At 41.7% G+C, this 12,891-nt stretch overlaps 1 protein-coding gene across 1 annotated transcript in view; it reads left to right on the top strand.

Moving 5' to 3' along the window:
* FERMT1 (FERM domain containing kindlin 1) overlaps positions 1 to 12,891 on the top strand; it is a 47,210-nt gene that overhangs the window by 11,522 nt on the left and 22,797 nt on the right. The window contains exons 2-6 of the mRNA XM_044291885.1: positions 1,209 to 1,379; positions 3,725 to 3,958; positions 8,340 to 8,480; positions 11,216 to 11,426; positions 12,241 to 12,343. Of these exons, the coding sequence (XP_044147820.1) occupies positions 1,229 to 1,379; positions 3,725 to 3,958; positions 8,340 to 8,480; positions 11,216 to 11,426; positions 12,241 to 12,343 (840 nt within the window). The 5' untranslated portion in view covers positions 1,209 to 1,228. The remainder of the gene's footprint in view (positions 1 to 1,208; positions 1,380 to 3,724; positions 3,959 to 8,339; positions 8,481 to 11,215; positions 11,427 to 12,240; positions 12,344 to 12,891) is intronic.

Raw genomic sequence — 12,891 nt, 5'->3', positions numbered from 1 at the left:
ATGTTAGGCTACTTTCACACTTGCGGCAGTGTGATCCGGTGGGCAGTTCCATCGTCGGAACTGCCCGCCGGATCCGCCGATCTGCCGATCTGCCGCTGACTGAAAGCATTTGTGAGACGGATCCGTCTCACAAATGCATTGCAAGGACGGATCCGTCTCTCCGCTTGTCATGCGGACAGACGGATACGTCTTGTATATTTTTTCACATTTTTACCGGTCTGCGCATGCGCAGGCCGGAAGGACGGATCCGGCATTCCGGTATTTTGAATGCCGGATCCGGCACTAATACATTCCTATGGGAAAAAATGCCGGATCCGGCATTCAGGCATGTCTTCAGTATTTTTCGCCGGATATAAAACCGTAGCATGCTACGGTTTTATCTTTTGCATGATCAGTCAAAACGACTAAACTGAAGACATCCTGATGCAAACTGAACGGATTGCTCTCTATTCAGAATGCATAGGGATATGCATGATCAGTTCTTTTCCGGTATAGAGCCCCTGTGACGGAACTCTATGCCGGAAAAGAAAAACGCAAGTGTGAAAGTACCCTTAGCCTGTATAGTGTAGTGGTTAAAGTGCTTGGCTCTAATGTAGAAGGGTGTGAGTTCAAATCCCAGCAGAAACTTTTCAGAAATAGAGGCCTAATTGGATTTAAATACACTGACTCGAGCACACGAAGTATTCGGTTGGACACTGCCATGTGCCAAGCTTCACGATGCTCGAACTGAACTGGTGTTCAGCCGTTCAGGTGGTGTTCAGACACTAGTCTGCATCCGAGCTGCATCTTTTGCCGCTCAGATGTAAACCCATTCACTTCAATAGAGCTGCGAAAGATGCGAACAGCACTCCGTGTGCTGACTGTATTTGTTGCTCTTTTCCATGACCCCGCCCAAAAAATAGAACATGTCCTATTCTTGTCCGTTTTTCATTTCTATACACAATTTGCGGACCGCAAAACACAGCATGGTTGTGTGCATGTAGCCTTAGAAGGATGTTGAGTAACTGCTAAGATTTTGTAGAGATCTTTAGGTACACTTTGTCTTCTTTTCCAATCACCTAAGATTTTAACCAAAAAATTAAAATTCCGGTTGATAACATTGCTTTGCCACTGTCGGACTGCGACAGATCCACCATGTTTGCATGTGGCCTAAGATTTTTCCTGATTAATGTGTACAGTTTATAACACATTTTTAATAAATTTTTTAGAGGCCGGTGAGCTTTCCACAATGACGCATACAGCCGCGACTGGACCGGCATCATGGGAGCTTTGTGTGACCGTGGATCAGCAGAATGAATCCGAGAATCTGGATGTCAAAATAAGAGTGTCCGGAGATCTTCATATCGGTGGAGTAATGTTTAAACTGGTAGAACAAATTGGTAAGTACTGTAGTTATACCACATTACTTACTAGTGAATGATGTCAGGGCCGGTTACTGTCCATCATTTCTAAAAAGAGTCATGTTGGCCTTTTAGGATTTGTCTCCTACACTGAAGGAGATTTATCAAAACTGGTGGAAAGGAAAATTGGCTTAGTTGTCCATAGCAACCAATCAGATTCCATCTTTCATTTTTCTGCGCTCCTTTGAAAACTGAAAGGTGGAATCTGATTAGTTGCCATGGACAAGTATGGCAATTTTGGGGCTGAACTGCCAAACCAAGCACAGCCGCTATCAAATAGATGGCGTTATGTGTGGTAAGCTGCAAAGAGGTGGCGATGCTCATCAGAGGTCCAATGAGAGCTGTGGCTTCCTCAAACAGCTGATTGGCGGGGGTGCCGGGAGTTAGCCGATCTCATATTGATGACCTACCCTGAGGATAGGCCATCAATATGAAAATCCCAGGAAACCATTTTAACAAGCCACTTTGCCCTATCCAAGGTAATTACAGGACTAGGGCAGTGCATTGAACCTCTGCCCCTTTTTTTATATTAATGCACATTGTAGCTGTGGTTCTATCTCCTGACTTGATATTAGGTGAATATATTGTGAATAAGCTGGATTTTAGATTGACAATGAGCAGGAAGGTTTTTCTCAGAGTTTATGTATTTTAGGTATTTCAGGTATTGTTTTACTGAGAGGAATTATTGCCCTCAAGCTAACTCCTTCCACACAATGAAAACCTCTCTCAATGCCATTTTGTATTTTAGACCTTACTTAATCTCTCAGTGCCTTAGGCATGAAAGGAAATGACTTGTAAACCATGTAGATATCAGGTATTATATGTTATGTATACTTTATCCAGCTGTTTGCTCGTGTTTGAATTTTTAAAGTTCATTTTGAGCCTTTAGTAGTCTCCACAGCTGTATGCTACAGGTACTGTAGAACAAAAAGTGTGAAGATCGTGGTACAAGTAGATGGAAGTACTGTATATACTGTATGAACATTCAAAAGTCCATAGAGTCATAGTTATTAAAATGAAGTACTTTACCTGACTGACTGTCTAACTTAACTGTCTTCTCCTGAGAACTACAGAAAAGGAATAATGGAACATATGTACATATATCCTGGGCAGAAAATGGGAGCTTAGTGGTCAGCACTGTTGCCTTCTAACCATTGGCTACCTCAGTATGGAGTTTATATGTTCTTCCCATGTCTGTTTGAGTACTAAGAGGTTAACTTGGAATTTAGATTGTGAATTGGGATATATAAAGAGATTTCATGTAGTACAAGGGGCTTAAGAACAATAAAGTTCTCACACAAACGTTAGGGCCAGTTCCCTTAGGTTTCTATAGGCCAGAATAGTGTAGTCTGCAGCAATGTTCTTTCCTGCAGCAATTCAATGGGATCTGTAAGGATCTGTCATGGAAACTATAATGCTAATATTAATAGGTCCTAAGATTTTGGACAAGCAGATGCCTTGGGTCAAGAAGAAGGTATTTAAAATTGTAACAAAATACAGAGATTTTAGGAGGAATATTAAAAGTCTACTACAGGTCAATGTCAACATATCTAGTAATAATTTCATAGTTTTTACTAGGCCACCAGTGAACAAACATTTCCATTCACTTACTTTAGGCTACTGTGTTTTTCTATTCACGTATAAGACCGAAGAACCCCATCATATCAAACTCAATTCTTTATTAAAACAGACTTGGTATTTAAAAGGGTATTCTAGTACTTACATATTGATAACCTATCCTCAGCAGAGGTAATTAAAATGAGACCTGTGGGTGTCCTACACTTGGCCAGCACCTCCACCATTCAGCTGTTTTGGGAAACTATAAAGTGGACGGAAAACCCCGTCCATTGTGTGGTTTAGGGCACCAGTGTACTGCAGCTCGGCACCCATTCACTTAGGAGCAGAGCTGCAGCATTCATGTATGGCCACTACACAATGGACAGAACTTTGTGTTTCTAGTTCCATCTACTGTACAGCTCCTGGAGCCGGCGGTTCCCTAAAACAGCTGATTGGTGAGGTGTGTTGGGTGTCGGACCCCACCGATCTGACATTTGCAACCAAAGTGCTGGAAAACCCCTTTTAAGGGTAAGCATAGATAATCCTTAAACACTGTTTCCTAGTCTAGCTCACACCAACCATAAACCCAGTAGACCCAGAAATACTCGTGACATGTCCTGTTGGGGCTCCTTGAGGCTGGATTTGGGAATTATTGTTGTAACCAATTATAGAAAGAAACATTGTCAATAAAATAGCTAGAATAATTTGGCATCTGCTATTTCTGTTTAACAGCTTTTCTCATGTTGACTTTCTTTTCTTGTGTCTAGGTGTGGCCAGGGACTGGTCAGACTATGGACTATGGTGGGAACAAAAAAACTGCTGGCTTCTAAAGACTCACTGGACGCTGGACAAATATGGAGTACAAGCAGATGCAAAGCTCTTCTTTACCCCTCAACACAAGCTTTTGCGCCTCCGACTAGCAAATATGAAAACTGTCAGACTTAAAGTATGCTTCTCTTCTCTGGTCTTCAAGGCAGTTACAGAAATCTGCAGAACTCTGAGTAAGTATAAATAATCAAATCCTAACTACATTAATAATACATAATGGATGCACCTATTTAATGTGGATGGAGGTACTAAAGCTGAGGCTACACCTTATATTCTGAGAACTCCCATGATGTAATTTAGATGTCAGATTTGTATGAACGATCCCATGGATGACCAAGTCTACTGCATTCTAGCCAATTCTTCTCTATTGTGCATGTCCAATCATACTGTCTGGAGCACAGATGCTATTGCATTATCCAATTCATTACAAAAATGTATCCTTATAGTTAAGAAACAACATTTTTGAAAAAAAATTAATAGGTTCAAAAGTCTGCACTATTTAATATTCTTAATATATCTTCATAGTCATTGCGTCATGAAAACAGAGCACCAAATCCTAAAGACATAGGTTTGAACTGTAACATTCTGGCTGCCTGCAGTCACCACTACAGGGAGCTTCAGTGTATACGGTATGCAGTAAGCTCCCTCTAGTGGCAGCTGTAGGCAGCCAGAATGTTACAGTTTATGTCTATGGGTTTTCAGGCTGTGTTTTTTGATATAACTATAAAAATATATTAGGTAACTAATAAAATACAAAACACAGCATTAGTCAGGACATCCACCTCAAAGTGGCTAAAAATACACAGTAAAGACAAACACAATGCAATAGCACGCTTCAAATATGAAATATATGAACAAATGCTACATTTACAGTATAAATGAACATGAGGTCATTAGCAAATAATTTTGATTAAAATCATATGTGCCCCTCCACCACATCAAGGTGATCTCTTTTGGATGGGTACCTAATCTATATACCTTTTTCTGTGCCAATGGACCTTAGATTGATTCAGGAAACATGGGCTCTACATGTATATCCTTGCTCTGTGTGGTATCTATTCCGGTCTCAGCAGGCCTCAGATAAATTAGGTAGGGCAGACAACAGTTATATACACCACTGGTTAAAACGGCCCACGGAAATTAATCAGCACAGAATGTTGGACCTGATGACATACAATATTATTATTATTTTATGCACTTATATAACACTACTATATTCCGCAGCGCTTTACAGACATTAGCATCCAACTGTCCCCAATGGGGCTCACAATCTAATGTCCCTATCAGTATGTCTTTGGAGTGTGGAAGGAAACCGGAGAACCCGGAGGAAACCCACGCAAACACGGGGAGAACATACAAACTTCATGCAGATGTTGTCATTGTTGGGATTCCAACCCTGCAAGGCACCAGTACTAACCACTGAGCCACCATGCTGCCCTCGATATGGAGAATATGTTGCACACCTGATCCCTCATCACAGCCCTCTCCTTTTGGAATGCATGTATAAATGAACAAAGATTACTCAGTATCCCATATCATATACAGTATGTTATAGGTTCACCACCTCCCTTTTTGGAAAATATATGCTCATGCTGGAGCAGTGTCACAAATGCTGACATTTTACCCCAGTGCTGTATAAGCAATCAGTGGTCACAGCAACAAGAACATTGCTGAAGGTTGCTCTTCATATGGGAAAGTCCTCTTTTTCCCACAATTATTGGTTGAGGTGGCATGAACCAGCCAGGACGGTGACCTTTATCTTTTGCTATCTATACATGCATTCCTGCATGTTCCTATCTGATCTTCTTTCCTATGGGAGCACATTCTCCAGAGCTGCGATTGCGTGAGCAACAACTGTAACATGCCGACAAAGTCATAAAATGGCTCATTGTTTTCTATAATAATGTCTATTGCTTTGCCAGCCCGAGCTTAGAGTGTATGTATGTACCCATAGCATAGCAGTGTCTGGCAGATAATACAGATACCCTGGGGGATCAGGAATGTCATTGAGTAAAGTAGATATAACTCCAGCGTTACAGAGCACGTCTTTGCTTGTTCTGCTCCACACAATGCAGCAAATGAGACGGGCGTATATTCTGCAGAAGATAAAGATTCAACTTCTAGCTTACCGATTGTAAAGAGATTAGAGAGGCGACTGTGCTGCAAAATCTGCAGATAAAATAAAGGGTTTCAAAAACTGCAAAGGGAGAGCATCTCCAAGTGCACAGAAAAAGTGAAGAAACTTGGGTTGAGATAAAACTATGAATTATTACAGTACTTCAGGCTCACTCCCTAAAGGCAGATGTCAAGGGAGAGAGGGATTGGGCAGTTGGATTTAAACATTCCCAATGCTTTTGATCTCAAGGAATGAAAACTCACCACTGGAGGGCTCTGGCAGCAAGTTACTTCTCTCTTCCCTTTGAAAACACATGCATGCTGAGCTGAGTATGCATGTGTATGGGTGGACTGTGAAGAACAGCTGTAAGTTGCATGAGTGTATGGCCAGCTAGCAGGGGCAGATTGGCCATAGACCTTACATGGAAATTTCCCGGTGGGCCGATGCCCTGGGGGCCACCTAGGTCCTCCTCACGGCCGACCAGTCAAAGTTTTTGGAGATGTATGTTGTGCTGGTGGCGGTATTTTGTGATGGACTGTGGTATTTGGCTCTGTTGGGGTGGTATAAAGTGGCACAGAATGCTACTTCTGGCCCAGCCTTCCATCAATTTGGATCAGATTACAAAACACAGCCATTTTTGGTATTTTTTCCAGGGCCACTTTAAGTTCCCAGTCTGCCCCTGCCAGCTAGGTTCACATCTGCAGTAAACAGGGGTGGAATGGGAACTTAAAGTGGTCCTAGAATAAAACCTAAAAGTGGCCCCATTTTGTAGGTTGGTCCAAATTGACACAAGGAGCGGCAACACAAATAGGCAGGGACAACATATGTAGGCAGAGGCAGCAATACTATAGTGCAGAACAATATGCCGCCCCAGCAGAACCAAATACCACAGTGAAGCACAAAATACTGCAATCCTGAGGACGGCAATACAGTTGAATTCAATAAGGGCACCTACGGCCAGTTGCATAGGAGCGAATCAGCTTGTTATGCCCCCGGCTGTTGGGCCCCAACACACACACACACCAAGACGTCGGTCCACCATCGGCCAATCCGCCCCTGGCAGCAAAGTTCCAGTTTCCTGTTGCAGCATAGTGAGAGAAAAGCAGAATGGTTGGATCTGGCATATGCCAGACACGGACAGCACCTACTGGATCCCATAGGCTATAATAAGGGTTGGATAAAATACGGCTGTAATTATTTTTTGGGACGACACCTTCACCACAGCTATGAACCTAGACTACAGTTACATTTGTGAATTAAAGGGGTTGTCTCATTTCAGCAAATGGCATTTATCGTGCAGAGAAAGTTAATACAAGACACTTACTAATGTATTGTGATTGTCCAAATTGTCTCCTTTGCTGGCTTGTTCAATTCTTTCCATCACATTATATAATGGTCGTTTCCAGGGGTTACGACCACCCTGTAATCCAGCAGTGGTGGCTGTGCTTGTGCACCATAGGAAAAAGTGCTGGATAATGTGCACTCCCGCGGTCCCAGCCACCAGAGAGGGCTGAGCTATTTCCTATAGTGTGCAAGCACGACCACCACTGCTGGACTGGTGGTCGTAACCCTGCAAACGGGCAGTTTATAATATGATAGAAAAATTAATCTAGCCAGCAAAGGAGGCAATATGGACTTTGTCTACATGATAAAAGCTATTTGGTGAAGTAAGACAACCCCTTTAAGCAATTCTGGGAGTAAACTGTCATTATAATTGCATTCTCTCACTACATCTTGCTCAGTGTACCAGTAGCAGTACCATCAAGTCAGACTAATGTCTACATATCTATCACAACAACCCTTTTTAAATGGAAACCTTCAGCAATTGTTATCACCATGGCATACCTCCCAACTTTTTGGACTGTCAAAGAGGAATGCTTATGTTTCATTGTGTGAGAGTCAATTTTTCCTGCACTTTAATAGTTTTCTTAGGGCATAAAAGAGCAAAAATTATCCGAATAAAGACATTTCGAAAATCTAAATTGCATCAAATAATGAAATAATAAACAAGGTGGGGTCTAATATACAGAGAGGAACCAGATAAACACTTTCTGGGTCAATATTGTAAATGGAAAAATGCAAATCTATCCCTCAGATCAAAAAGAGGGACATTTACGGAGCAAAAAGGGACAGAGGGACTTGGGTCAAAAATAGGGACTGTCCTTCCAAAAGGGGGACACATGGGAGGTCTGCCATGGGAGGTCACTAAATGGTCTTCCATATAATACACAAGAACTCTGATTCTTAGAGGCGGACATCAAGCAACCTTATTTATAAGCCCACCGAGAGATCATGGTAAGCGGTTGCCTTCAGGATGGCGTGTCCGTGCTTCAAAAACACAGCTATCAATATTGTAATGTCTGTCTGATGGTAGCCAGATCGTTGTGTCTATGACCAGCTGTACAAGTGCTCTCATAAACTTATTTTATGGTTTTTAGATATTAGAAGACCTGAAGAACTTTCTTTGTTAAAACCTCGGGAAGATTTTGTGAGGAAGAAAAAGAAAAAAGAAGTCAAGGAAACAGTTCTGGAAGAAGTTATAAACTTGGACAGCCCTAAAAGTAATTCCGGATCATTAGGTAAAGACAATCGACTGTTCATGACCAGAATAAATTGTCCCTGTAAATTAATGTGGTTCTCTCGATGTCCTGTAACAGAATATATATTCCTTCTTCTGTATTGTATTAAAGGGGGGTCATCAATATCAGATCGGCGGGGGTCTGAAACCCGGCACCCCTGCCGGTCAGCTGTATGAAGGGAAGGCGCACACAGTGTGCATGTGCTATCTCCCGTCTCTCTTTCTACTAGCTGCTGCTTTGCCATAGACATAGCAGCAGCAAGCAGGAAGAGAGAAGGGAGGCGGCCCATGCACACTGCACGCGCCTTCCTTTTATGCAGCTGATCGGCAGGGGTTGCCAGATATCTCGCGTGCGCTGACATGTCACGTCACCATGTCATCACACTGGCCGGGCGTGGTGACATCATCACGTCAGCGTGTGGGATTTGGCGCATTTTCTTCCATCAAGATGGCTGCGACGACCTCTCCGCAAGCAAATGGATGAAGTATGTATTTTTGGGCTTTTAAACCCCTGATTAATCCCTGAAAGGCCTCAATGTGACTGTCAGATGCTGCAAACAGTGTTGAACGCGACATCTGAGGGGTTCAATGACGGAGGGGGGGTGGCGTGATCATCAGTCCCCATCATTGCGCCCGCTACATACAATGGAATACGATTTGTGACAAAGTAATTCATAACAAATCAAATTTCTTTGTCAACATCAGCAAAGCAGCCGAATCTAATTTTTGATAACTTCACTTGTCTCTAATTATTATATATAGGTTATATACACACCAACATTGCCTAGAGAGTGCATCCCGGGGGGTGGAGGTAGCATTTGCACCCTAGTCCTGGAGCCTAAAGGGTTCATGAGGCCTTTCTGCCATATAAAAAGGCATCAATATGATAAAAGGCACATGGTCTGTGGAAGGTGCCCTGGTGTAATCATGACCCGGTACTATGATTAGATTTCAGTGTAATGTGGAGGTCTCCTTTTTACGGGGAGAAGTACATTCTCTGCCTAGCAAATCATGTAGGTATAAATAGGCAGCACAGCATAGTACCAACTAAACCACGAAAGCAGAGAAATCATGATAACCAATCCAGAGACAAAAACATATAAAGAATGTAGATTCACCAGAAACAAGACCTAATAACTAGGGGGGAGCGAAGTTGTGTTTCATGATCGGCGTACAAGGTTCGGGGTCAGGTTATCTATGAATTACGTTATGGATTCCGTTACCATGGACCATAACTTATGGTCCGTGGTAGCGTAATGCATAACTAAATTCTTAGATAACCCGAACCTTGTACGCCAAACTTATAGCACAAGTTTGCTTATCACTACTAATAACTTCATATCAATTTGTAACTAGCATAATTATAGGTGAGGGTGGATTGGTTCTTTAAATTGTGACATTTTAAACCATGCAACCCAACTTTATGACAGGATAGCAAAAAAAGTATGTAATGTACACACAGCACTACTGGCACATGATATCACTGTATCTAACCCAAAACCAACAGATAGGGCCTTAGGGCCTATACACATTGAAGATCCCGTATGGTAGGGCATGGAGGTTGTATGGATGGCTCCCTGTATACCTCTGTAGCAGTGGCAAAACTAGAACTGACGGGGTTCCACAGCAAATTTTTGAATGCCCCAAATAACCCCCTGACCCCCTCAACGCCCTCCCCCAATGCGACCGTCACCCCTGCGAGTAGTCAAGATCGCTCTCTCAGACCAGGCCCAGCAGCTGCTCCACCTGTTTCCTACACGTATACACTGTATATCATGTTGCTGTATATACTGTCACTGTGTATAATGTCATTGTATAAACTGTTGAAGGGGCCCTGACAGTAACATTTTTTAGTCCTCCTCCCAGATGGGCCCCTTCTGACTTTGACCCCCATAGCAGCCGCTTCCCCTGCTTCCACTATAGCTACGCTCCTGCTCTGTAGCTATGGCATCTAATGGGGCATGCCATGATTTACCCATATGAATTCGAACAGAAAAAACCCGTAAAATCAGAGGCTTAAAGAGGTACAGTAGAGGCCTCATGAGCCTTTAAGAGAGCCCGTGTCGCGTCCTTGTGCGTTAAAAGCCTTGCTCTTACAACGCGTTTTAGTCAAAATTAGGGGTTGATACAAAAAAAACTGTCTTCCCTTTATACTTCTCTTTCTTTTAGGATCCACAACTGGTTTTCACTTTAAAAAACATGAAAAACTGCAAGTCTTGGGTTTTCCAGTTAATAAAGCTACTAATTAGTAAAAAAATCAGAAGCATTTTCTAAGTGTAAAGATACACAGAGACATTAACCCCTTGCATTAAGAAGACGCACATCCCCCTTATGAAAAATTCTGATTTGATTTTGCTCTCCACCAGCCACTTTTCCAAAAACTGGGTGGATCGGGGTGGAGTGCGGGGCAGTGTATAGTTGGCCTAGCAATTTTATTATAACCTACCCAGAAAACTGGTATAGATTATATCTTGAATCTACTCCTGCTTCCTTGCTGGTGATTTCAGTTCTGGTGCACAGATCTGCACAGATTTACCCTAATTATTAAGAGGTATGCACCTCCTAATAACTGGTGCCTCTGACAACATTGACTGATAGATTAAGATCTGTGTGTAAAAAAATGGTCTTAATAATTGTCTTCTAAAGAGTATTTTTCTAGTACATGTCTTTGGTTTATAGTCTGCATTTCAAGGTATATACTTGTAATTGATTTCATATCTTTTCTGTTGACTGCAGGTAGCCCTGGCCTGTACAGCAAGACTATGACACCCATGTACGATCCTGTCAATGGCACACCGGCCTCTTCAACAATCACGTGGTTCACTGATAGTCCACTGGCAGATCAAAATTGCAATATCTTAGCTCTTAGCCAGCCAATCTCTCCAGAAGTCCTCACTCAAATGTATCAGCCCCGGACACTGATTGACAAAGCAAGACTTAACTCTGGGTAAGTCACCAGTCATTGATGCCTCCACTGCACTTACAATGAAAGGGAAAGATAACCTTCAACACTTGCTCCTACACAAAGCAGAACAAACAACCTGTAAAGGGCCATTTGGGGTTAGCAGCCTTTGCAATGTACCCAAGAAATTGGTAGAACAAAAGGCTAATTGTGCGAAAACTATTTTCAGTTTCAAAAGCAAAGGGACAAAAAAAAAATTTTTTTTAAAAGGCCTAATCGAATGTAAACACATCTAGAAAGAGAAAGCGGAAAAGAGAGATTAAGATGAAAGAATCATGAAGATAAGAAATAAAGAGATAACAAGCGTGAAGAAGGCGGGAATGAAACCATTACGGAGAGACCAAAGGTCTACTATACCGGCACAATATGGTCCTTATATTCTTTGATGGGCTCAAAATTTATCCAGTAGTCCTAAATAAAGTAAGAGTGAGGAATGACATAAATACTCTCATGTTATTTTATTATCTAGTTTTTATCATTGCTGTAAATTAAAGGGATTTTCAACCCCCTAAAATCTGTTATGGAAATAGTACTACCAATAGTAAAAAAATATTCAAACGTACCAATTTTTTAGTGCCGATTTCTTGCAACAAGGTCCCCAACTGCTTCCTGTTGTCATCTCACAAGAATGACATTTCATCTGACACCATGTCATCATAATCAGCCATCACTGGTTATATTGATAATTTTTCAAATATAGAAAAGTCTCGGAAGGGGCAACCAATTGTTTGCTGCATCGACTTGGCCATAGACAACAAAATAAGAAAATTATCTGATCTAACAATGTTTTCTTTTACAGGTGGTTGGATTCATCCAGGTCGCTTATGGAGCAAGGCATCCAAGAAGATGACCTACTTTTGCTGAGATTTAAGTATTACTGCTTTTTCGATCTGAATCCAAAGGTAGGAAAATGGTTATAATCTGCAAAAAAAATATGTAACTACCATATATTCAAGATCTACCTAACTCTTGATTACATTTTTGTAGAGTACTATCATTTACCACTGGCATTGTATGCTGCCTAATGACATATTCAATTGTTCATTAGACTGTATAAAGTACACGATAGTATTTACAAGTCTGTGTATACCCTATATACTCTATACACTATACTGAACAAGTCTCTGGTGTCCACCATGGCTATATGTACAGTAAGAGTACCCTGGAAACTTTTTCATAATATATAACCTCATGCTTACTAAAAAAAACATTACTATTAGCAAAGCCAACTTTCTAGTTAACAAGATTTTAAAGGGAACTTGTCACCAACTTTATGATGCCCCCACTGAAGGCAGCTTAAGATAGCAACACACATCATTCCTGAGTTGTTGCCAAGAACCAGTATCATAATCATGGCAGCCCAAGCCTGAAAAAGAGTCATGGCATCTGAAAGTCGAAAACCCAGAAGCGTAGCGCTTCTGGGGCTGGAAAGACTCCCCCTAGTGGTGAT

Source organism: Bufo gargarizans, chromosome 4 (genome assembly GCF_014858855.1).
Source record: "Bufo gargarizans isolate SCDJY-AF-19 chromosome 4, ASM1485885v1, whole genome shotgun sequence".
NCBI lineage: Eukaryota > Metazoa > Chordata > Amphibia > Anura > Bufonidae > Bufo > Bufo gargarizans.
The sequence above is the reverse complement of the archived record's forward strand: the minus strand, read 5'-3'. Positions and strand labels throughout refer to the sequence as shown.